The sequence below is a fragment of the Phoenix dactylifera genome, chromosome 8 (assembly GCF_051530095.1).
Source record: "Phoenix dactylifera cultivar Ajwa chromosome 8, Ajwa_hap1_PhDact_Kaust_v1.1, whole genome shotgun sequence".
In the NCBI taxonomy this organism is placed as follows: Eukaryota; Viridiplantae; Streptophyta; class Magnoliopsida; order Arecales; family Arecaceae; genus Phoenix; species Phoenix dactylifera.
The window spans coordinates 22061679-22088696 of NC_143197.1; the positions used below are offsets into that span (position 1 = coordinate 22061679).

The following is a 27018-nucleotide window of genomic DNA, read 5'->3' on the forward strand; positions in this document are numbered from 1 at the left end:
TAGTTTTCAATTTAATTTTCTCCATTAGCAGATTATTTCATCTCTACATACTAACCTTGCGCTTATTTTCTTTTCGGGGTTTTAGGGGAAGGTGAGGTATTCTAATACATCCTCTTTCCGGCAAAATCTCTTGGGTTAGTATCATAGCTATTAGTCTTTTTGCATCAACTCATAATTTTGATTTAGTTTATAGTATCCAAAGTAGTCTTTCTTTATTCTTTTTTTCTAGATGCTTGGAAACCCTAGAGAGGTCGGACCCACATCATCACATCTCTCATGCAGGCAATCTTGGGGTCTTGATGGCCATTGAAGCATCAAGTGACAATCACAACTTCTTGTAGCAATTGGATCCTATGGGAGTTCAGGCACTATACTAAGCAACAATCCTTCATAAGAGAAACTCAATCGGGAAATAAGAATACTAGCATTTTCTTTCTTAATTGTCCTTTTTTCCTAAGTAGACAATGTTAACATTTCATCAGCAAATACAGGATTCAATCTGATGATCATGACAGTAGTCATATATCTATTATATTTACAATCATAGGTAATCAGTTTTAGACTTTCAGCTGGCCTTGAGAAAGAGTGTAGGGGAAAGACAATCTCTCGGTTGGTTGAATTGAATTTTTTATTCTAAATGCCCTACCTTCCTTTTTTCTTTTTTTTTTTTTTAGCCGCTTAAAGATAAAATTATCTAAAGCTCTGAGCAATTATATATTATGCTACATACCTGATTAAAACCTAGGCCTAATGCATCTGTAATGTCTACGCATTAATTTTTTTTGCTGATTGGTTAACGCTGATTGGTCGCAGACTACTTGATAGGATTGTAACATTTGGTATACCTAATTGTTCTAGAGTGAAGGTTGTCCCATGGAAAGACCATAATGAGAGCCACCATGGAGCATGGTAGTCTATTAGGTACTTGATTAAAATTTAAGCCAAGGCACTTCTAATGCCAAGGCATCTTCAGTATATTGATTAGGGGAATAACATTTGGTACGATCCGAGCATAGAGTGCGCCACATGAGAAAAAGGCTATCTAGTGACCAAGTGTAGATGCTGTAGAGAAAGGGTTACATGATTGTTAAGCCACCATGAAAAGGCCTACTTAAATAATGATGGACAATGACAGACTATCATTAATATAAACAGATTAATATACAAGACAAAAAATAATAACAAAATACATTTAAATAAATGGACCATCCCATTTGTGATGTTTCCAGAATGCCAATGATCAAGGAGGTAGCAGTGGTCAGTCATTCCATGACTAAATTTTCCATTCCACTAGAAGAGATTCTGGCAAAGGAGGGTGCAGGTTTGCGAATAACTACTCGGGTGATCAACTCTTTAGTTAATTAATATTCATGCCATTCTTATTGAAACTAATGTTTGTTCACTGGTTAGTGAGCTTGGATCTCTCATATCCTTTTCTCCCGAACTGAGTGAGGGTTTCCATTTTCATTCTTCATCGCATCTTCAATAACACGAGCAAGATCCTGGACAACTTCAGACATTAATGGCCTGAATTCTGGCCCTCGCTGCAAAACCGAATCAAAGATCAGCCTCTTCTATATTCATAATTTTTTGCGTAAATGCAAACATATGCAACTGTCTATAGCAGTTGTGTAATGTTGTGTGCATGTTTCAATAGGAAACACGTTATATTTTTACAGTTGTATCATTGAATCGCAAACTGGTTAATGTAATTCTCTGATATGAAGATACCTTAAAATGTAAAACCATGTCACTGCCCACCACATCAGCCAATCAGTAGAGAGATCAAAAATAATGTAACACAAGCCAGGTAGACAAATTTGGGAAGAGAATAAATATTAGATATTTCCACACTAACAAAGCTGACTTAAATGCATAACCATGACAATTGCATTACAATATCTTCATCTTAAGCATATCAGATTATTCTGCACCATTTCCCCTATCATGGAGAGGCTTCCGTCCGCACAAACTTTCTTTGCAACTTTTATGTATCATAGGTCGCCTGCCTCCCCAAGCGACCATTTCAGGGTACCCGACATACAGGAGCCCTTTCAGCGCACCTTCATACTCTCTCTCTCTCTCTCTCTCTCTCTCTCTCAAGCGTGCGCATGCATGATGTTTAAGGTGCTAGACGCTTCTAATAAAAGTGATTGGTAAAATGCAGACTAAGTAGTATCTAATGATCTAATGTTAGATTACACCGAGGAGTTCGTATCCATTTTCAAATTGCAGACAAAGTGATTGGTAACATGCAGACTAAGGCAAGTCTAATGATCTAATGCTAGATCTACATTGAGGAGCTAACACTAAGTCCATTTTCAAATTGCAAAACCTGACTTGTATTGTCCAAAAGTGTTGATATCTAGGGTTTGAAAAATTATGCTTACAAGTTGATAGGTAATAAAGGTTGTCTTAAATGTCTCACTATATCCCCCAGTAGACCTTTCCTTCTTAATGCCCACAAAGTTACAACTTGTGGGTCTACTGTAAGTTTCCACAGTACATATGAAATCCGTGTCTTTTACCAAAGGCCTGTAGCTGTAAATATGAAGTATTAAAAATTTTAAGCCTATAAAGTAACATATTCAAAAAGAATAATCGACAATATCTATTCAATATTTGAGAATTTAAGCATATTATGTAAGGGTATAGTAGTTAAGTTCTTGTCACTTTACGATGCGACACTTCACTTTATAACCTGGAATCATTTAAGCATGTGGAACTTGCTATATTTTATCATGTATCATGGTTTAAATTAAAACTATGCCTACTCTACTTTTGACGAAAGTTCAAATTTTTTAATACATGAACAAACTAAAGGACTAGATAATTTTGATAATATGTCATGCATATGGATTATGGATAAGTGAATCAAAGATGTAAAAAAAAATTATTCCAAAGGAAGCATAACATTATCCAAGCATCAGTATTTATGGTTTAGCAAGACTATGTTTGAAAGAATATAGAAACTTTTACCTGTATACAACGACTAATAATATCTGCAAACCGTGATAATGATTTCACAGAGTATTTCCCATCAATAGAAGGATCCACCATTCTTGACAATGTGTTGATGTCATGAAGTTGAGAACTAGCCCATCTTACAAGATGTTGCTCTGCACGAGGCCGTGACCTGTAGTATAGAAGGAAATTTAAATTTTTGAGGAAACTGCTAAAAAGAATTTGTAAATTATAAACTCAGCTCAAAGGAAAAACCAAGACAATTTTATACCTGTCATAGGGTTTACGCCCCGTAAGAAGTTCTAACATAACAACTCCAAAGCTGTAAACATCACTCTGCTCACTATGTGACCCAGATTCACCAAATTCCGGGGCCTCATAACTGAATAAAGCATGTATCCGGCCTGACAACTGAAATTTAGATTGAGACTTTTGTTACTATTGCATACATCACTTCCTTTTTTAAATCAATTTCAACTGCTTATAGGTTTAATCCTGTAACAAAAAAGCCAAACTACACAAAAAGTTTGACTTTCATTAATTATACCACTATCTGCATACAACTTTTAAACCGCCCATAATCTCTCAAGGTCATAATAGCAGCAAGGCCAAAACTTACTTTTAACTCTTCATATACCTTGGAGTAATCTTATCTCTAAATAATCAAATTCCACCTTTATAGTTCCTTTAATGCTGAAATCAATGTATGACTATCATTTTGGTTTCCACTCTTATGGAACTCATAAGCCGAAAATAAACAAATAATAAGAGAATTTTTATTATATTTGCCCAATTTCATCGAAGCGTAATGTGATTGTCAGATTTTGATTGGTTGACAAAATGTATGAATAATTTAAAGGTAATTCATTATATTTAAATCTCGCAGAGCTCAATTGATATCATGTCTCACTTTTTTCAGCATGTCCTTTTTTTAAAAAATCCAAAAAGAAAAACTGGTTGGAATTAGTAGTGTAACACGAAGAGAATGACTTGGATTTGTACCAAACATTTGAGAAAGGGTCAAGGGAATGCTGAATAAAAAATGGATGGAGGTTCTAGAAAGGATTTAGAAAAGCTAGCAAATATAAAGGATGCAAGGAGGTAGCTTATAGAAAAATTTCACAATATTAACACCAAATAATTGAGATAAGCCTTTTGATTTTGCAATAACCAGAATTTTTTTTGGCTCGTGGGCCGATCCGGAGTGGCCCGGCACAGCCCAACCCGTGACCAGCCTGGTCCCGTGGGCTTATGGGCCAGCCCAAAGGGGCCAAGCCCAGCCCGACCGTGCACAGTGGCACGATCCAGGCGAAGAAGACTCCGATGGGAGCCTTCTTCCTCCCCCAATTCTGGCGGAATCGAAGACTCCCCTAGGCAATCCGAGTTCGACTCGAACTCTAAGATCGCGCCTATTTAATTTTCCTCCCCCTCCTTTAATTTCCACTACCAGAACCGCTGATTCCAAGTTTGTTTCTCCAAGTCTCCTCCTTTAATCCTTGCCGGAAACCTTGCTAGAAGCTTCAACGGACTGAGGTAAGAGTTTCTAGTCCTTCCTTTCCTGGTATTTTAGCCTTGATTGGCCCCGATTTGAGCCAGCAAATCACCAGAATACCTCCTGAAACAGGGGTACCCTATTTCAGCATCCTTTCGAGTTATGCCGCCACCGGCCGCCGGATTCGGCTGGTTTCCGCCGCCGTCTAAGACCTTGAGAACATGTGGCTGCCTGTTATGGAGTTAGCCATAGTTCAGGCCGAGTTGCCATGGATCATCCTCCACCTTTTTCGGGATCTTCCCTTCTTTCTTGTATCAGCCAGCCACCATCTCCGGTGGGGCAGCGGCTGAAGACCTGCCCGTGGCCACAATCGTCGGGGTTAGCCACCATGGTCGTCGCCCCTTCTGATCCAAAAAAAAAAAGAAAGAGACGGGCTCTCCCCTATTTTGAGAAGAAAAAAGAGTCCTCTCTCTCTTCTTTCTCTCTCCTCTCTTCTCTCTACTTTCTCTAGAAGATCTATGGAACTCAGTATCAGGTTCTGTCGACATGATCTACGAACCTGAGTTGATTCCTGAAAAGAGGCCCTAAACTGCCCTAGTGCCCGGGTCGCCTACTAAACCGATCACCCAACCTTATCAAGTGTCCATGGAACCCACTGATGATAAACTATGTTAAACGACCTTGGCCTTGATCGAATCCTTGCCCTATGATTTATTGATCGAATCGCTAAGCCCTGACCCACCTGAAATCGTTGAACGCGATCATCTGGCCAATCGTCCCTGTTTCTTATAATTTTAATTCGAATAAAAATTAATCTCTTTTAATATCTTTAAATAGGTTTAGCGGAATCGCCTAGCGAAGTCTAATAGTCTAAGACAAAAAGAGTAAGTAGATCTTACACTTCTTATTACTTTTCAAATGATCATGTCTTATATGCATTAAATTTGCTTGTAGAAATATCATGTATTTCTTAAAATTATGGATCAACATATATGTTATAAAAATCATGCTTTATTATGAGAAATAGTTTCATAAATATTTTGATGAATATAGCTTTGTTATAAAATATGAATTTGATCATGTCATTAAGCATTTTTCATCCATTTATATGTATGTTTTAAGAAAAAGATAAAAGTTTTCTAAAGAGTTTCAGATTGCTATGACCGTCCTTAGAAATAGGGGTCAGTCGACACCCTGGAGCTAGCATCTAACAAAAATGACCCTCTGCCAACGGATTAAAGTTGGTAACAAATACGAACTACGATATTTTATCGATTACAAAGATGGTCCTATTACAGGTTATAGTAACCATAGCATGAATATCTGTGACAATGTTTTGATCCATGATAGGATTAAATGACATAAAAAATAACTTATGAATTTATTTGCAATAATAAACTTGGTACTATGTTTATGAAAGATGGATGTTTTATTCATGCATGATTTGCTTTATGACTTGTTTTAATATACTGTACTATAAAATGCTTATTTTGGAATATCTGATATTTTTCTTAAATGACGCATTGACATGGAAAAACTTATGCTTGATCCGGTAAGGTAGAGTAAGATTTGCTTACTGAGCTGTATCGCTCATATACCTCTATTTATTTTTCTCTCTCCAGACGAATAGAGTCGATAGAAACGAAGGATGGTCTAGACTTAGAGATCGCGCTAACAAGCTTGGCGATCTATATAGCAGAGCAAAACTTTAGTTCTTCAGTTGATTATAAATTTATTGTTAGTGATTTCCTGAATAGTAAGGATTATGGGTTTGGTATTTATGTTTGAATTTAAATGCTCTGAACCAATATTGATTTTATTTAATGGATGACGGAATTGAATTTCTATTTATTCTATTACCTTTGAGATGGATTTGAAAGCTAAATGTAATGTTAGCTTCGTGTTATCGTGGGTTGTACCCCTCGGTAGCACGGCCATATCATGCTACGAATCCATCTCAAAGGTTTCAATTCCGAATATTGGCCCCATAATTTGTTTGTTAGTCAAGTGCCTGTTATTATGCTGGGTATGCTTGTCTCAGATGGTCCTTGTGCCATTTGAGCAACACATAAAATTAACTACATATATCCACGCCATTTGGAGTTAGCTGCTAAGTGGAGATGATTGGGGCAAATTAAACAATTAATGCTGCAATGTGATACGAGTAGAGGCATATTCAGTGTTCCTGGTCAAACAAGGAATCTCTTCCACTCAATGCTGTAGCCTTTAGGTTATATTGTGATAGATTATCATGATCAAGAATATGCCGATGATCCTCATGCCCTCCCACCTGATCATACTTAAATCTAATGACTGATAACTGCATTACTGTAGATGAGTTTGTTACTTAGTTTAGAGTATTATTATCTAAATCATGTTGACTGGATTGTTTTGTCTCTCCCTGAATGTTCATTACTCCACCTACATAATGATGGAATGCACACAATTATACGAGTGTCTGCCAAGTTAAATGCATCTTGTTTTTATCTCCCTCAGTCAATATCTAGAGAGATAGAGAGAGGGAGAGGGAGGTGAGAAGCTTCTATTTACTAAAGAAGAGTGTGCTTGTAGAGGTGAGGCACACAATCTCGCAAAAAAGTTGCAGATTTCACTATGATTTAAGTTGCTCTCTATGTTGGCAGCATTCGCTTGTAAAAAAAAAAAGTTAAATGAGACAGATAATTCTAAATTCTGGAATGGTATGTCCTATCTTTAAGCTGTTGTTCTAGCGTTCAGAAAAGAAAAAGTGGAAACAACAAAGGACACTCAACTTTAGTGTAATGTCATCCATGTATTCAATACCATTTGAAGTAACTTACCTGAGTAACAGAGTTGGATGACATTAGTGGAGCTAGGCCACATTCAAAAACTCGTACTGCTAGATCATCATCAAGGAAAATATTGCTGGGCTCAAAATTTTGATGTATGACTGGTGGTTGACAGCTTTCATGAAGATACCTTCAGTCCATATTCAGAGATACAAATATGTCTATCAGAGTGCACTTTCATCAAGCAAATGACAGATATGGGAAAGACAGTTCTAGAAATTTCATATAATGTTTGCTAACTTACTCTAGAGCTTTTGCAGCTTCAAAGGCTATCTGGATACGAGCCCTCCATGATAGCCTTATCTTGTGATCATCTTCACTATGGAGGATGTCATGTAGTGTCTTGCTACTGAAGTAATTATAGACAAGTAAACACTGCCCAAACTCTGCACAGTAGCCAACAAGCTCTAGAATATTAGGATGCCTAAGTTCTGAGATACTCAACACCAACTCAAGAAAGTCATCAAGTTGTATATTTGAGTTCATATTGTCAAGCTTCAAAACTGCCAATAGCTGCATAACAAGAAAATAGATCAGATAAAGAACTGAAAGCAACATATTATCATATCATAACAATAATTTTTGCATGCTTGTAAATTGTGAGAACCCGTGCGGGCATGTGTTTAGACCCACATCGGTTATTCACTACGTAGATTTTTGGTACTTATACAGAATCAAGGAATCCAAATAATGCCTTCCAACTAGCCTTTTTGGTTGAGATTCTGGATTGTGATAAATAGTATCAGAGCGGATCCGGCCCATAAACTAGATAGACTATGAGACACTGCAACACGGATCTATTGGGGCTGACCACAGGCCAATCGTGGTGCTTATGATTAGATTTGAATAGATTTGAACTTTTAGCCTGACGAGGATGTTAGGGCTTAAACGAGGAAAGAATGTGAGAACCCGTGCCAGCGTGTTTAGGCCCACATCAGTTATTCACTAGGTAAATCTTGGGTACTTATACAGGATCAAGAAACCCAACTAATACCTTCCGGCTAGCCTTTTTAGGTGAAATCCTGGTTGTGACATAAATACTGCATGCTTGTAGGCATGGTATTAATCAATTTTGTTAAGTTTTTACTCATGTCAAAATGGTAGCTCGAGAAAGTGCAGAATTTGGATTAGAATGAGGAGGCAACAAAACACGAACGTGGAGAAAATAGATTTGTGGAAGCACATATATAAAATCGCTAAATCTAAGAAACCAACAATAATATTATCCTAGTATGTAATATATCATTGGAAATTCAAGAAAAGATACAAAGAAGCCATTTTTGTCTTGTATGTAAAAGTTTTATACATATTTAGTGTACACTATACAATTGATAGTGTTATCCTATATAAAAGCAGATGGCCGGATTTAAAATAGTTACTACAATGTCTGCCAAATGGTCTCCAGCAGTATCAAAAGAAAGATGCAAGGAGCATCATCATATCCTTATGTTTATCTTAAATAGAAAATAATATAATACTGCCTTTTTATTTCAGATTTTTCCCAAACTCCTGTATATCATCACATTTCCGATATCGGTTTACTTTGACAAAATTGAAACTAAGACCCCACCAATCAACCAATGAAGACAATAGAATTGTTTAAATTTCTTGAAAATACTTGGATCATTTGGAAATTTTTGGTCCAATACATACAGGAAACAAAGATTGCACCAACAGATATACTCCATTAGGATGAACGGAAATGTTACGGTCCAGTGAATGCACTCGTTTTTATTTTTTGGGGGTATCAACCACATAGAGTATAAAGAAACAATAAAATAATAGTCAAAGCCATTTAAGATTAACAGCCACAGAATATGACTTAGTCAAATTAAAGCCAGCAGGTATAATTACAAGATTCAAATGGTGCATTTATCAACACATCTATTCTGACAAGGCACCAGAACAAGCTAAAAGTTTGTGATCCAGTTCATCCAATATATGAATATTGTACTTTTTATCAATCAGATAGCATATGAGGAACATAACAGAAAAACAGACAAATTTTCAATAAAACATCAAAGATATATTCATTTAAATTTCAAGTAGTAGATCAAACCTTTCCCTCAGGAGGTTCTGCCAAATAAATCCGGCCCAAGCAGCCATCTTTGATCAGGCTTTCCTCACTGAAACTGTTAGTATACTGCTGAAGGGAAGCAGCAGAATATGATTTCACAGGAGCCGGGGGATTTAGATTTTCAGGACAAGTCCTTGGATTCTTTTTGCTGGAAGCACTAGGGTTAACAATGACTTTATCAACTAGTGGTGGCAACGCAAGTGCCCCAGGCCCTGCCATATTGATCTTGACTTCATCCTGTTTTTCATCAGCCACTATGGGAACTGCAACAACAAATCCACAACATATAAATAGCAAAACCAGCAACCGACCAGAAATATTAAGGACAGGCTATCGACAAAATGAATGAACTATACCTTTTCCTGCTTCTTTGTCTGGTTCATTCAAGTCTGCATTGATCTGAGGCTCCTTGGGCTTTCCATGTGCCCTTATTTCCAGCCTCTTGGGAATCTCTTCGTGTTTTTGTTTTCTTCCTCGCCGCTTTGATATACAAAACATAAACAGCAGCACAGCCATGATAAGAACAATCACAGCAACTACTGCATATCCAATAATTCTTACAACTGAAACTTTTTTTTCTTTTCTAGGAGTTTCATTGTCATGGATGGATGGACCCTCAGAAGAGTTCGAAGGCATGGTTTCAGGAGATGGTGCCCCTGAATGAGGCAAAGGTGATGGTGTTATCATAGGTGAAGGAGCACTACTAGTATTGAATGGATTCCCATCCTTCCTGCACAATAGATATAAAAGTTAAGCATTTGCAAATACAAAGTCCACCACTATGCAGCTAGTTGCATTCCCTCAAGCCAGAGTAGTAGATTTTTCAATGAGCCAAAAAAGGAAAAAAACTACAAATTTTGGATAACTTAAGTCATCAAATTAGCATATACTATTGGTCTATTTGTCTGCCAACAAAAATTATTGCTGCACTAGGAAGTAATAACAATTAAGCAGTTATGGAACACTTACTTGAAATTTGGAATACTCAGCAACTTTTCAGGGATAGGTCCTGAGAATAGATTGTTTTCGATATTCCTGTCAAACATAAAGTCAAGGACTTTGTTAGATGAATAAAAATAATAAAGCCAGTGGACAGAGATTCTTCATTTGATTTTACAATGAATAACACCTAAAAGTGAGTGTTTAAAGAAATATCATAAGGTGCACAGCAAAGGATGTTTGCTACAGGACACATATTCACACAGCAGTGCAGAATGTCCACATCTTATCTTATACCTTTCCTTAAAGGTGAATCAGTCAAGCTATAAATTCCTCCAAGATCAAATAAAAGGTAAATTAACGGTTCCTAAACCTAAGGATCCTTTATCAAGTTTGTTACTTATTTCAGAATCAAGAGAACTTTTTTCAGCATCCCTTCTGGCCACAAATCAGAGAGGCAAAGATAGAAATGAAAATACTATTTGCACTTTGGGCCAATTAAAGAAAAGCAGCTTGTTCATGTGTCCATGAGTTGTAAAACATCTTCAACACACACAAACATGCCCCAAAAATATGTAGCCTAAGATCCATGTATTCTCAATATGAACACATGGACAATAGATGCCTAAAATTTATGACTTACGCCTTGGTTCATTGAACATCCCAATGTATTTATTTCCCTAAACCTTCGCGATCTAGAACATGATAACAATAGAAAATCATAGAAGAACCATTCCCCCACCTAAAATGCACACATAAAATTGTGAAAAGAGAATAAAATATATAGACAAGATAAAATAAGAGGTGCATGTATGAAGTACAAATCTTTGAGGGGAAGATCTTGCAAGACATCCAGGGTTCCAGATAGTTGATTATTTTGCAAATGCCTGCATAACAGAATGTATCTAGGTTCTTAAAGGAATTTGCAGGAATTATCATAACATAAAGATGAACACTCACAAGGCAGTCAGAGAGGACAAGTTCTGCATGGAAGGTGGTAATTGGCCAGTCAGATTGTTAGAAGAAAGATCCCTACTTCAACAGAAGACATAGAATAAGAAATAAGAAACATTTAAAAAAGCTATAAGAAAAGAAAAACTTTTCGAGGAAAAAACCTACAAATTTATTAGTCCAGTGAGACTCTGGAAGGCATCAGGCAATTCTCCTGTTAAAAGATTTTGATTGACTGACCTGGGGGAACCAAGGAAAAGAAAATGCATGAAAAGCAATCACTACAGCTCCTTATTCAATATGACTACAGATGGAAATGATGAAAAGGCTTACATGTCTGATAGAAGTGTTAATTCTGATAATGAATCCGGTATGCTTCCTGTAAATTGATTGGCTGAAAGGAAACTGCCATAAAGAAAAAATTCACAAATTTCTAGCAAATAATTACTGTGGAATGACTGCATATAAAAGCAACTTAGTAAACATGGATGAATAGGAATGAGAAACATACAACTGCATCATTGTACGAGGTAGATTCTCTGGTATATTTCCACCAATGTGGTTGTTGCTCAGATCTCTAAAACAATATATGCCAGAAAATTAATTGAATGATTCGCAATAATGAATGCATAACAAGATTAGTGTTTGATCAATTTATTTTGCAAAAGAAGCAGCAAATTCTGCAGTGAATTGGAACCTTGCAGAGTAACACATCCAAAATCTTATGTCAGTTCATGATGCAAGCAGGAAAAGTGTTTTATAATGCAACACTTACATCGTTGTAATTGAAGTGAAATTTGCAAGTTTATCACCCAGTTCTCCTCCCAAATTTGCGTCATTAAGTACTCTATCAATGATGAAATATATTAGAAGAGATGATCAAGCATCACTAAATAGTGTAGATGAGAGAGGTTTTGGAACTGTACATAGCGGTTATGTTTGACTCAACACACTGGACGCCTTGCCAGACCTCAAAGCAGGGATCTCCTGCACTTGCAACCCATCCAGGAAGAGGAGGTGATCCCAGTGCAGTATATAAGTTATTTATAGCATAAACTGAAAGTAAATCAAGTATTAGTAGTTATAGATGGAAGTGTAGCTTCAAGATGTTGAATGGATACAATAAATAAGAAACCACCCCTCCAAAATAGTTGAAAGCAGAAAAGCAAGTAAGGAAAAAGAAATGAACAAATGCAACCTTATATTCTTCCAAGTTCTACTATATCAGCCTATATAATTAGATGTTTCGGCAAAGCATTTATATTTCCACTCAAACACTAATCTATATTTGATAGTAGACAAGAGTATCAATCAACGTCGGTCAAACCGGTTGCCCGATGGGACGAGTCTGTACAGGCCCGTGCCATGCCAGGCGAGGCCCGTGCCGACACAGTAGAAGAGACAGGGGAGAGGAAGAACGAGAGAGGAAAAGAGAGAGAGAGCGGGGGAGGAAGGAAGAGGGAGAGGAAGGAAGAGAGAGGCCGGCTGGGGCTGGCTAACGGAGGCCAAAGAGGCTCCGCGCAGAGGAGACGGCGGCTGGGGAGACACAGAGGCGGGGCTCTGCCTCCAGTCCTCTGTTTCGTTCGAAACAGGGGCCCAGAAGGGGGCCCTTTTATTTTTGTGTTTTAAGGGTTGAAGTCGGCAAACCCTTTTGTGTTTTAAGGGTTGAAGTCAACAAAGGGTTTGCCGACTTCAACTTAAAAGTGCACCCTTGTTTCGAACCAAAATAAGAGACCGGAGGCAGAGCACCGCCTCCATGTCTCTCCGGCCTCCGCCTCCTCCCTGTGGAGGCTCCCCGGCCTCCGCCAGCCGGCCTCTCTTCCTTCCTCTCCCTCTCCCTCCCTTCCTCGCTCTCTCTCTCTCTCTCTCTCTTCTTCTCCTCCTCCCCCTCCGGCGACGGCGTCTCAGTTTCAATGTCGGAACCGTCCCAGTCCTCCGCCGGTACAGCCCAGGATGCTCTGAACCGGACGGTTCGGGACAGTTCTGCAGACCTTGGTATCAATTGTAACATTCAATTCCTATATGTCTTGCACAAACATGATCTAGTTTGATTCAACAACATTGATATAGACAAGTAATAACAAGTAAATAGAAGAGAAGTTCTGTACAACACACAGACAGCAAGATATACATCTATAATGTGTGCAGTAGTGCTTGAATTGGGCTATATCAAAGAGCAAAGGCAGTCTAAGAGATGCCATCAAAAGAGATGATACAATGATGGACATTGAGCTTTATGGGCTAGATTGACTTGACTTTGTGAGCCTCTATTTTTTAGATCTAACCAGTCCAAGTCAGGTCCAAAGTTGCCAAGCCAATGATGGCCTTGCCTAGACATATCCAACCCGCTGATTCTGAATTTCAGGTTCAAGATGTGTTTAACTTGGATTTCAATCTAAAGGACCCCCATTTAATCTGCAGGATGCTATAAGGGGACTCAGAATTTAGGCCCCAACTTATCCATATATTGACAAGAGAACTGTATAAGCAAATGCAAAAAAATCAAGGTTTAGGACTTTATCCAAAGAATTCTTCAAATCATGCAACACTAAATGGTGCCAACTGTAACCAATTTCACAAAACTAACTTCCACAACCAGTTCTACATCCGGAAGATTGAACCTCTGCTAGCTAATATTACAAAAGTAATGATCGCTGCTTTCATAAAGATATAAATGAGAGTGAACAACTGAATATCCATCCCTTTTGTCTTATATCCTGTTTATTACCGGATAGTCTGAGAGTAAGAAGAAATAAACTTAATAAAATTGAAAAAAAATGGACATATAGTTATGTATACTGAAGCACACCCTATCGACAGATACAGCTCACTCTAAAAAAACTTTCTTATCCACAACCAAGAAAAAGAAATTAGTAAAATAACCAAATGGCGATCCAAGGTTCACATTTTGGCAGTGATAGCTAAATAAAGTAATTCTTACAATTGATAACTATTGTAAAAACTTATAGAACAGTGCAGCAATAAAATGCACTTGATGTGCAGATGCACAAACAAGAAAAATATTCCATGTTGTCTACTGTAATAAAACTAAAATTCTACATGTAACCATAAACAGAGAGAGCTGGATGCTCGAAAATCCACATAATTAAAACATAACATATCATATAAACAAGTAGAGACAGTAAATTACCATCTTTCTCATTGGTGTATCCCTGTGAAAATGGCATGGTAAACAAAACCATAAAGCCCACAGTAACCCATAGCAAGATCCTCAACTTAGCTTCATTCACCGTCAACATCTTCTAACTAATGGCACACCAATCATTCGGATTTTTGTTCTGCCCTCAAAAATCAAACAGAGTAGACACTAATTGTGAGAGAGAGAGAGAGAGAGAGAAGCCATGTTCAGAAAGAATAATATAAAATTGATAGGTCACAGTCACAGCATCAATACTTCGAACCTAGAAAGCCCAAACAAGTCAAAAGGAAGTAAAACTGAGTTAAATTAGGAGATCACAAAACATTTGATGCAGCTCGCTGTAACATTTCACTACAAACCAAAGCATCAAAGCCAGAAAACCTTTATCCCAACTAATTACAAACAGCTTATGAATCCTTCTTTGCATACCTTTTCAATGATTCTCCCTCACACTATCCACAAAACTTTGCATAAAACATAAATTTTTCCACAGTATCATTAAAATACTTACAAGAAGGGTAGTATTCATGTTAGAAGCAAGCTAGTTCACCTACCCATAACCCATCCCTTCATATAATTATTAGAAAAAATGATCCCAGTAAAATCCATATATCTAAAATGTACCTTTTCGAGAATCCACCACCAAAAATACAAAAACAAAAACAAGAACAAAAACAAAAAAAACTACTAAATCAGCATTCCCACTGATTCTCACTGCAGACCAAAAATTGTAATGCAATTCAAATACCAAAAAACCACACAAAAATCACATTTTTGCTGGCCAAGACACGGATATAACTAAGATTTGAACTCCAGGCAGAAAATCGCTTCCTTCAAACATATTTACATAAACAAACAAAATAAACAATCTCAAAACAAGAAACCAAAATGCTGAAAACCCAACAAAACAAAACCCCAAAATCCTCAAGAACACAAGCAGCAATTTGCACTCCAACCAAACAACACTTCCAACTCAAAAAGAGAAAAAAAAAAAAATCCAAACCGAACTCTTCAAAAACTTACTCAAAGAGGGAGGAGGAAGAGAGAGGCCAAGAATTCTCCTGCTTCCCAAAAGCGGTCTCAGCAGAAGTGCCGTCAAAAGGCACGCCACAATTAGCTAGAACTAAGCTAAAGTATGCTAAACTTCGCCGCTAAGACTCCACTCTAAGTGCGGAGAGAAACGAAAGAAGCAGGGAATGGGAATAAAAGAGAGCAAAGAAACGGACAGACAAGTTGTAAATAGAGGAGTAGAATAGGAAAGCCGTGCAAGAATGGTGCATTTATATATAAAGATATATAAAAATTAAAAGTATACGTTGGGTTTTGGAAGGAAAGAGAGGAGTCCAGCTCCCTCTTTTTTTCCTCCCTTTTGGTCGAGTTTTTCCTTGCACTCCACTGTATGGGAATCTGTGAAGAGATAGACACAAAGCTGCTTTTCCTTCCTAACCTTCCCAATATTTGTGAATTTTGCAAGAGGTAAAAGGAGAAAAGTTTTGTTGCGTAAAAGCTTCCAAAAAGATGACGACCTCCATGATATGGGAATGGGCCCCATGGGTATTCTGGGGTCATGTGATCTGATCCTGTACTATGTGCGGCAATTCTGTCAGATGGGACCGGCCTTTATTTGGGTTCTCTCATGCTTGCTCCAGATTTAGGTTGGATTGAGTTGGACCGAGTTGGATCGGATTTATTAATATGTGATCATCTTTCCAAATTAGATGAGTGGTAAAATCCACCATTACTTGTGTATCTAGTAATTATCTTTTCGAGTGTAACAAGATATTGTTGGATCAAATTGAATTGTATCGGTTTTAATTCCTCTATGTCATAAGGGTTATAACGGTGGCTCGAATGGCTGCAAAACTTTTAGGCATGAGATACTATATCTCCTTTTTTTTTTTTTTTCCTAGGCGTACACTCTTGTTCTAATGAATTAAAGAAAATTATTAGTAGTAACATTTTAGATAATCAAAATTGATTAGATGGCATTCATCTATAAAATGCTTCTTAATCTTGAAGGGTGATGTGCATTGAATGTAGAAAACTAGTGTCAACCAATTCAGAGATGTTGATCTTTCGAGCTAATTAATGGGTTGCATATGAAATGCATAGAGATTAGGTCAGAATATGATGACTAACTTGATGATAACATGAGCTAGCTAGCTAGCTAGCTTGTGACTGCTAAAAAGGCAAGTGATGAAGAATTGTGGAATCCAACATTGCCAAGATTTGTGTGTGTGTGTGTGTGCACACGCGCACACGCGACTAATAATAAATGCAACTACCAATTAAATGAGCTGCCTATGGAACTGCTTTGTACTAAATTACTTTCTCTAAAATCCTTCTCGAGAAGAAAAGTTGTCTTTGCGTGGCTATATCGGAGATTGGGCATTGTGCAGTAGTTTATCATCAAATATATAATCCAGGTATTATTAAGAACATACCTAGCCAAACTTGGTGCCGGATTACTTTTCTATAGTGTTATTATTAATATGAGAGCATTTTCTGAAAAGGTATGTTGTTATCTATGAAATGGTCATGGTGGAGGTGGGACTTCTCATAGTGTTTAACATAATTGCAACATAATCAAGTTGGCTATAGGTTTTCTTATATATCAACTTCTTAGCATACCTTACTCAATCTACCAAACTCAGCTAAACACACTCTTGCTCAAAGATGCTAATAGAGAGTTACTTGTGAGCGCAGTTTTAAATCCATTAAAAAATTATACCAATTTTTAGGTCTTTAAATTCAATATGATAACCTAACAAGAGTAATTAACTTGATGGCACATCACTTGGAAGATGTCATTAGCAAGATCTAGAAGCACAATCATGCCTTTGATATCCTTCTATAGCCAAACTTACACCGATCGAAAAGAAGCATACCGTCTATTTTATGTAATCATTCTCTAATGGACGACACAATAAGCTATAGAAACCCGGCGATCTACTTGATCGGCTTTGTCACCCAACTTGCAGTATAGGGAATAAAAAAGGTTTTGAGATACCGTATGAGAATCTTCACATCATCAAACTTCTACAAAGTCATACCAACCATTATCTAAACTTTATCCTCAGCAAAGCAGCTAAACTTTATATTTAGACTTCTTATCATATTCCTCCACTCTCCTTTTGGTTGATTATAGATGAAATGATAACCGGGGACATTTGTCGATCGAACATGGTTCCATCCTGCTGAAACGAATCTGTGCCACCCATGCGATTGGTTGGCGCTTATGTGGCGACACCTCAGACTGAGTGTGGACTGACATGTAGTTTGGCCTGAAGGAATCTGCTATAGGGGAGTCATGTGCCCGGTTAGGATAAAAACATTATCAAGTTCTTTTCCCCCCATATGGACCCATCCTTATTTAGTGAGACCAATGGTTAGCTACCCATTTCTCAAGCTCTTACTAAACCACTTTTCTTCCCCTTTCTCTTTATTCTGTCCTCGTTTTTCTTATCTTTTTTCCATATAATTGTTAGATTTTATGAGCTCTAACAACAGCTCATGTTTAATAAAACCTAGACTGGAAAATAAGCATTATTAAGGCTTATAAGACTAGTTGCCCATGTAAGAATTTAAACTGGTATACACTTATAATGCAGTTGGAGTCCAATGATGGGAGGGATTCGTAAGAGAAAAAAAAAAACTAGAAATCCTAAGCTTACTCGCAGTCAAGTCTGGCCAGAAGAATTCTACATGAATAGTTTATTTTGTTGTTTTATACAACATCATGATCGGCCTTGGCATTACAGTTTTTCTTAGAATAATTTCTATCTTTATATATCAATTATGTAAAAACTTTTTCTTTACAGATTTACATATCAATACATCCCATATCCTTGAACACACACACACACACTCATAGAGAGAGAGAGAGAGAGAAATTAATTAGAAAAATAAGCTATAATTCTATCTGATAAATACACACTTGCTACAAACAATAAAGCAAGAAAATTTGTTAATTAAGTTTATGAGGTTAGTCTCAATGAGAATATTTTTTTAACGTTCTATTATTATTGATGAAAACTAAACTTATTAGAAGTCATATTAAGAAATTTCTAGAAAAAGAGATGTATTAATTTTGAAAAGCAAAGGAGTCACTGCATGTAACTAATCAGTGAAATGGGTGTTTATATGTAATCTCTTTATTTTTAAAAGAAATGACATGATGCAATCAAGTGTATAGCCGAGTGTATTAAATTGTTATTATTAGTTGGTGCTTATTTATTAGACACTATGATTGTAGGTAAAATTTTCTGTTGTCATGCATAAGTGTGAGGATTCGTACGGGTCTATGCTTAGCCCCATATTTTTTATTCGACAAAAAGATTTTGGTACTTATTCATGATCAACGAATCTAAATAATACATTTTAACTAGTTTTTTTGGATGAGGTTCTGAATTATTACGAATAGTATCAGAGTAGACCTTGTCCTTGGCCTATGTGGACTAGGAGATATGGATCTAAGAGGATCCCTGACTCAATGTGGACCATTTTGCCCATTACAAGTAGGGTCGGATAGGGTCTAAAAGCAAGATCCACCATATCGGAATGTTTCGTCTCTCCAATCAAATTAAGATTGACCACAAGCGTGGTGTTTGTGATTGGATTTGAATGGATATGCATCCTTAAACTGGGTAAAAACATTCGGACTTAAATAGAGGAACATATGAGGGTCCATGCAAGCGTATATTTAGTCCCACATCGGTTATTCGCTATGAAGATCTTGAATACTTATACATGATCAAGAAATTCAAATAATGCCTTCCGGTTATTATTTTTGGATGAGGCCATAGGTTGTTTCAATAAGTATGTGATTAAACTAGCATCTGACCTGAACAGCCAGCTAGTAGGTATTCCTAAAAACTATTGCCAATCATCCATGTGTGGCTCCACCCTTAGAACGTAATCTAGCCTGTGACTAATGCCTCTCGTAACGAGTATCACATAGATGTTTTGGATGATAGGCAAACAGGTCTGTGGTCCCTTTTAGAATGTGCTCCAAACTATTCTGTAAGCCCTGTTCCTTTGCTTCTAAATGGATTGTAACACTTTGAGTGAGCGGTCGCCATTCTCCGGGCTGGTAGTTTGCCTCTCCTATTACATTAAATCAATGAAATGAATGGAGAGTATCCTTGTTTTTGCTGACAAATAAAGGCAAAAAGAAAAGAAGAAGAAGAAGAAGAAGCAGCTCTTGCAGCATGTACATGAAAATATGCTTATAAGTGGAATAATAAAAATAGTGTAAAACTGTAAAAAAAAATCCTATCTGAATAATCATATGAATTGATGAAAATTAAAGTTGATAAGCTATGTCCAATTTGGCTTCTCAGACCCTAATACTTGTGGCATTCCTTGTACCATATCCCAGTAACCCTGCGCATTCAGGTTATTGGCCCCAAAACCTGCAAATTTTGTCCAACGAGTAATAGGTGGGATTCATGGATGTTAAACTTGAGCAGGCCAAACCTATAGCTTAGGCGAGACTGTGCCAAACCAACGTTGCTCCGGGGCATGCGTGCAAAAGCTAAGATTGAGGCTTTGTTTGGTAATGTATTTTTGTACTTCTTCTTTTTAAACATAAAAGAAAGGTATCTGATGCAGAAAATATGTTTGATTACCCTATTTCTGTTTCTATTTTTTTAAATATTTTCATTTTTTCTGAAAAAAGTAGAAGTAAAATTTTTTTTACTTCCATTTTATTTTAAGTAGGTTTTCGCCCTTCTTCCCACGAACCCTCCTCTTCCATCCAATCTCGCCCCTATCTGACCACATTAGCTCTTCGAGCCTCATCGATCATCTCTCCACTCAATGCCAAGCTACCTGTCATCCCCATCCATGTTGCTGGCCTTATTTCTACTCCCTCTTCTTCTGCCGCTTTGGTCATGTTGCCGGTCTCATGATCTCTCCCTTTATAACGTTGCCGACCATATCCCCTACTCTGGTTGTTATAAAAAAAAAAAACAAGCATATTTTCTGTTATCAGAAATCTAAAAAAAAGAAATAGGATTTTTGTTTTTTATTTTTAAAAAAAAATGACAACAGTGCCAAATGTAGTCTTGAGTGTTTACAAATTACAACTAGAGCAAGTACTAGCAAATAGCAACTTTGGATCAAAGCACTCCCAGTGACCTTTCCTCACTTCTTTTACAGATATGCGGACATATATATTGTGCTCCTTCTTGGCTAAAGGTCCTAAATATGTTGCCTAGGCATCCCTTTACGCGCACTGGATTAAAAATTATAGCAACTAAATATTTTTTTTTAATTTAATTTATTTTTAAGAATGGTGTGGGGTTCTAACCTCCCACTCGATCCAATACCATCCACACTATAATTTAGTGGGAATTGTACCATATTCTGGTAGTGAAATATTGCAATAGATTTTGTGATGTAGTTTGTTAATCACAAAGGTACTAATTGTTGGAGTACTTCAAAATTCCATGTCTACTTTTCTTTTCTCTTGTTTATTTTCTTTAGTCCCATATTAGAAAGAAATGAAACTCAAATAGTTTTTATATAGTTTTCGATCTTTTTAACCTAGTGAAGCAAAGAAAGTAAGTAGCCTACGCGTGCACGAGTCCAATGGAGACCCAAGCCTTCGCTAGTCACTGCACTGCATTTGCGAGTGTACGCTTGGAGTGACCCTGTTGTTGTATCCTGGAGGATAGGCCGCCATTGCCTGCTACACCAAGATTCATTCTCCGAGAGGCACGATCTATTCTTAAGGATAGTGACAACACGTCTCAACCGATAAATTCTTTCTTACCGTCTATTTTTTTCATAACACTAATAACTGAAAATCATTAAAAGAATGGCACTTCCTGTGTTGAACTTTAATGGCTTTGGATACTTCGATGCTTTTGTGAAGGAATCTATATATAATTTGGTAAGCAACAAGTAAATATCTTTTGAATACCTAAACATTAAAAATTGAATTTTGTAAATTACATTATTTAGCAAGTATGTAGCATGAGTTGTGAATTTATATTTATCCATATTTTATGTTTTAGAGATTTTTCTTAATTCATACTAGTAGGAATATAAATGTGAAAGCAGTAATGATCAACAATGTTTATCCAGTTCATCTACTTTATCTCACAGCATATACGAGCTATAATATGACTAAATAGGAGGACAAGGGGCAAGGGAAGGGATGGCCGAGCTGCAGCTAGTTTGGAGTCCTTTCGGTGAACTTTGATGGTACTGTAGGAGATGGCCAAGCTGCAGTTGGTTTCATTGTAAGAGACTCTGAAGCCTCTTTGATTCTTGCTAGGGGAAAGAAATTAACCTACTATGCTGTTCCCTATTCAAAACTTACAGGAGCTTGGCTTGGACTCTATTTCATTCTCTGTCATTGCAATGCTAAAGATGTTCATTTGCGTGGAGATTCGGCTACGGTATTAAACTGGATTGACTCCCAATCCACTTGCTGGCTTATTCATTCTCCCATATTTCAGGATTAAATGTTTTGGACTAAACATCTTAACTCCTTTGTTACTTCGCACATCTATCGTGAAGGAAACCAAGCTGCTTTTGCTGTGAAGGTTGATTTCATATTGAATCCTACTGACAGGCTCAACCCAGACTTGGCTCGTATATTGCTGGCTGGATGTTGCAAAAGATGGGCCTCTATAGTGACAATTTTCTGGGCTTTATATACTCCTTTGTTTGGAGTTTCTTTCTAACTTGCTTCTATCTTATTTGAAATATGAGTGGCTTTTTTATTTTAAAAATTTTAAGTGAACTTATCAGCTTTATTTAAAATTTTCAAAATAAAAAAAAAATCCCAACAAACTTTTGTTTCAAACAAAACAGGGTTCAGAGAGTGGAGCCCCTGCTCTAGCCCTTCAGTGCCCCTCCGACACATTCCGAAGGCCTTCGGTGGTCCTCCCTTCCTCTCTCTCTCTTCTTTTCTCCTCTCTCTCTCTCCCTCTCTTTTTCTCTCTCCCATTCTTTCTCTCGTGCTCTTTCACCCTCTCTACTGCATCGGTATGAGCCCAACAGGAATGACATAGGGGTGTATCGGATTATGCCATCGGCTGACCGATACGGCCTTCGATACTAATATGGTAGATCTTGCTTTTTTTTTTTTTTTTTTTTTTGCTAAATTGGGTGATCTATACAACACGTGTGCGGATGCACCCAATAAAGTCGGAAAACAAAACATCCCGGAGCTCCCGAGGCAACTCCCCATCCCCTGCCCATAGGGTACTACTGGCATGGTTAGCCACATACGTGGCCACCCAATCCGCAGCCCCGTTGGCTTCTCTAAATACATGCTTCGCCTGGACCACCCCTCCGTCCCTCATCATCAACCAGATATCACGGATCAAGGGATGGTCGGCAGCACCGACCCTCTGACCCCCCTGGATCCAACTAATGACCGTAGCCGAGTCACCCTCCAAGATAACTGATCTAGCTGAGAGCACACGCTGAGCGTGTCGAAGACCCGCTCAGGCAGCTCTCAGTTCCGCTCCAGAAACCGTGCAGTCAAATAACTGACAGCCTCCCGCCGCCACTACCCTAGAGGTCGGGTTCCGAATAACGAAACCCGCTCCACCTATCGTGCCACCATCCAGCACTGACCCATCAAAATTGACTTTGAGGAAGCTTGGGGGTGGGGGCTCCCAGGTGAAAAACACCGTGTGAGAAGCTGCCGAGGCAGAAGGGGAACCCCAGATATCCCGAGCTATCAAAAGTCCATCTAAGGAGGAAGCACGACTAATCTCTGCCGCCTGCGCCCGGGCGCTCTCCGCCACGAGCCTTGGCGACATGCTCTGCTCACCAAGGTTTCGAGCATTCCTTGCCAGCCATATCTGGTATACTGTGCAGGTCGCTCTAACCGCCTTTTGGCGTGTCAATGGGTTACCCGACCACCAACGGATAGTTCGTAAGAACTGGTTCCTCGGGTCCAACCCTCCCATAGCAGCCCTGCCGCACGCCACGCTGCCCTCGCCCATGTGCACTAAAACAGTACATGGTCCACCGACTCATCGGCTCTGCATGCCCCGCACTCAGGGGGCATCCTCAAGCCCCGTTCGCTCAGTACTGCTCTTGTCGGAAGCCGAACCCAGACGACTTTCCATAAGAACAGTGCGACCCTCGGATGGAGGCCTAGGCGCCAAACCCAGGCACACTCCAGTCCTGGCTCATGCCCTGGCCGGAGCACTCGGGAGAGGTCCCCCACCCTCACTCCGGTCCTGCACGACGTGCTCCACACCCGGATATCCGGAACCGCATATCCCGGAATCGGCATATCTTGCTTTCTAGTCTTACTATTTTGTATATTTTTATTAACCGTTTATCTGGCTACTTCAATCCTTCACCGAAAAAAAAAACTAAAAACAAAGGGATGGATGAGAGAAATTGTAATAGGAGAAAGAGAGATATCTAGCTAACTAGTAAGTCCTGATCGTAGGGCATGTCCTTATTTCTGCTTCTGCACATTGTTCACCTACCACTTATGATTAGAGTCTCATTCATTAGGCAAGAAAATTTACGGTTTGTTCTATATTTAGGTTTTTATGCATATATAACTTTATAAATATCAAAAATTATGGTATGCCAACTCTTAAAAATTTACTATTTAGATGTATACTCTTATAATTATTTTTTTTATATGTATATTTTTGCAAATATCTAAAAGTATGTGTATATCTTTGCAAATTCACTGTTCACGTTATACTCTTATGAATTATTTATTTTTTGAGTACCCTTATATAATTATTTTTTTTGCATGTATATGCTTAACTCAACAAGGGAAGACATGAAAAAATAAATAACTTACACGGTTATATATATAAATAATAAATTTGTGAGACAATTTTCTCTATTTTTATGAGGGTATATATATATATATATAAACACTTATTTTTTAAAAAAAATAAGGATAAAAATTGAATGAAAAGGCCCACTAGCCATTTTGGCCCCACTAGTCTACCAAGGCACGTGACTCCACAATGCTTAGCAATAAGTCTAACTAAAACGATTTCCCGTGAACTTTATTTTTGATATTATTTTAACTAACTCTTTGATTTAAAAAGTTTAGGCTACTCAAAACGATCCAATAATACATATCAAACTTGTTATAACTACCACTTACAATAATATAATTATCCTAGAGCAACTTACGTCCGCGACAAAACAAATATCAGCATTCTCTATGATCATAGGAGTGGTATTATTGCCTTGTGCTTAACCTCATGTGATACTATATGATTACCCTTCTTTTTTCTCTAATAAAGTACATGAGAGAAGTGCCATCCCATAGGGTAAGAGAGAGCATCCAATCAACCTAAAATTTTCACCTAAAGAAATTCTCAGAAGGATCGAAATCCCAAAGAGTTATACAACTCAAGAGCCAAACCCTTGAGACCACTGAACTAATGGCAATCAGGCCATTGTATGATGATCAAATTGAAGAAATTTTTTTCAATTCTAAGGTTCTATAAGACAACACTCAAATAGTTTTTCCGCAGGTGCCGGCGGAAGGGTATAGGTGTATTAGATATTTTTCTACCTTAAGTTGGCATGGTGGGACCCTGCTTACAAGAGATCTGGGGAAGAGTGGACTAAATCTAGATCTGAATCCAGATCTAAATAAAAGGAATTGGCTAAAGTAAAAGAGGAAAGGAGATTATATTGCATGGTTTCTTTTCACAAAGCAATCTATGTTATCTACATGAAACTTTTTCTTTTTTGTCTCTTTGGAATCCACTTAAGTATTAATAGAACCTTCATCTAACTTTGACTCATGAATGCTAGCTTGTTCATTAAGCATTCCTTCAAGGGGTAAACCGAACACCCCACTATTTCAGTCTTTAGAATGCCCATTTTGCGGTGAGATTAAAAAAAAGATCAAACAATGTTTGTCTCCATAACTTAAAGTGATTATAAAAGTGAAAAGTCTTCTTCATTAAGTTATTCTTAAGGTAAACTATCTATGGGTTGCCTACAATTTTCTAATAAGTAAGATTGCTCATGGTGAGTAGCTCAACTAGGATGTACTTCTTAGAAACTTTATGCTTCTTTCCACTCTTATATATTAATTATAATTTTCTTTAGATGATTCTAAAGCTAAACCTGAAATCTTCTCTCTTTAATGATTTGTTAGCTGAAAACAGTTGCAAAAACGCGTTGAAGGATCTTCCTTGTCTTAAAAAGGGTACCTGGTGGCAATGCCTAATAGAGAACGAAACACCGATATTCTTTTTTCTAGCTGTTCACATCACTCTTGATGCAAGCATCTCATAATATTGTCATGCAAGAGATCTTAAAGTTGATATCACAAAGAGGAGGTGACTCTTGCATTTATGTACTGCATTGATCTAAAATTTTTCTAATCTAATATAGAACAATAGACATTCTAAAATATTATGACATAATTAAGGAGACTTCAAAAGAACAACACAGTAGTTAATTGTGAAGTATAATTTAACAAGTATTACTATGCCATAGCATCTAAGCTTGGCAGACTAATCCTGTGTAGCAGAGGAGCATTGGTGCAACATACAAGAAGTATTTCAATGTCAATCAAGATCTTGTATATCATGTAGCCAATCACCGATCTCTGAGCAAGGACGTGATATGGCACGAATTTGCCATCCCTAAAATTTTACTTGATAGCTCAACTCGCCGAATCAAACAATGAATCAATGGCCAATCAAATATTCGAATAATCGCCGATCGATGACAACTTGCTGCTATTTCAATCTGCCCAAAAGGAATAACATAACTGTGCAACAAATAAGGAAAGCATTCGATCACATCACACTTGAAAATGAATAACCTCATTACCTTGATCAGCGGATATGGAGAATACTCAACTGCTCATCATAAATTTTACAATCGGAAACATACATATTCATATCTTCTCCTCTATAAATACCAAGTAGGAGGACCTTAGGTATAATGAAGTGAACTTCCATCACTGTATTCCAAAAACTCCTATCTCTTTTTTATCTCTCCCATTTTCTCTCAAAAATCTACCTAATTTAAGCGTTGGAGGGTTCCTAGCTAGACACATTCCAGTGACCCTCTAGTCGTTTTATATGGTTGCATAATAGCTCCAGCATCATGCTACACTCCTTCCACTATACAGAGTAGAGCAACTCACTTGTTAGTCTATCCACTTATCAGGTTGAATTTTGAGCAGCAACAAATAATGACTTTTTCCAATTTTATTCATGGATTCACATGTTACCATCCATGGACCTGTTGGACCATATTCAAGGGATGCACTACAGATCATGTGTTGCGCATAGTCTTTTTAATTCATTTTTCCAAGAAAAAGTTAAAAATGAAGATAATAATCTTGGTATCTATTATAAATCCAATTTTGGGGTGCCACAAAATAAAATGGATGCTAGTTTCCTTCCATCTAAAACAAAAGGAGAGAAAAGGCCTCGTGAATGCATGCTTGTTTAAATATGTGCGAGAGTGAGGGTGAGTGTATGAGGGAGAGTCTACGAGGAAATATTTAGTTACTAAAAATAAACTAATCTAAGAATAGCTCCCCCCAACAAAAAAGAGAAATACACGTTAAAGTTTGATTTTAACTGTAATTCAAAGAAGTAGATGTCACATTTGCCATGAT

The 27018-nt window shown here is 37.6% G+C and overlaps 1 protein-coding gene across 14 annotated transcripts; it reads right to left on the minus strand.

Moving 5' to 3' along the window:
* Positions 1–1119: 1119 nt before the first annotated feature.
* Positions 1120–15873, minus strand: LOC103695710 (protein STRUBBELIG-RECEPTOR FAMILY 3). 14 transcript variants are annotated; one of them, XM_039123702.3, is made up of 17 exons: positions 15727–15873; positions 14403–14550; positions 12178–12307; positions 12027–12098; positions 11763–11828; positions 11585–11656; positions 11420–11491; positions 11261–11332; positions 11122–11187; positions 10331–10396; positions 9718–10091; positions 9344–9624; positions 7529–7797; positions 7276–7414; positions 3236–3375; positions 2980–3136; positions 1120–1544 (listed from the first exon to the last, which is right to left on the minus strand). In XM_039123702.3, the coding sequence occupies exons 2-17, from the start codon at positions 14509–14511 to the stop codon at positions 1425–1427; spliced, it is 2205 nt and encodes a 734-aa protein (XP_038979630.3). In that variant the 5' UTR covers positions 14512–14550; positions 15727–15873; the 3' UTR covers positions 1120–1424. The 14 variants fall into 14 exon arrangements, with proteins under 14 accessions (XP_038979630.3, XP_008775323.4, XP_008775326.4 ...); XM_008777101.6 differs by having other exon boundaries at positions 15435–15864; XM_008777104.6 differs by having other exon boundaries at positions 12178–12238; positions 15435–15819.
* Between the last annotated feature and the right edge of the window lie 11145 nt (positions 15874–27018).

Bases quoted from the DNA above. Each gene is read 5' to 3' on its own strand.
- LOC103695710 (XM_039123702.3), bottom strand. From the start codon at position 14,511: ATGTTGACGGTGAATGAAGCTAAGTTGAGGATCTTGCTATGGGTTACT. The intron at 12,308-14,402 runs GTAATTTACTGT...ATTTACTTTCAG, and splicing joins ATACACCAATGAGAAAGATG to TTTATGCTATAAATAACTTA. The intron at 11,829-12,026 runs GTAAGTGTTGCA...ATATTGTTTTAG, and splicing joins TTCACTTCAATTACAACGAT to AGATCTGAGCAACAACCACA.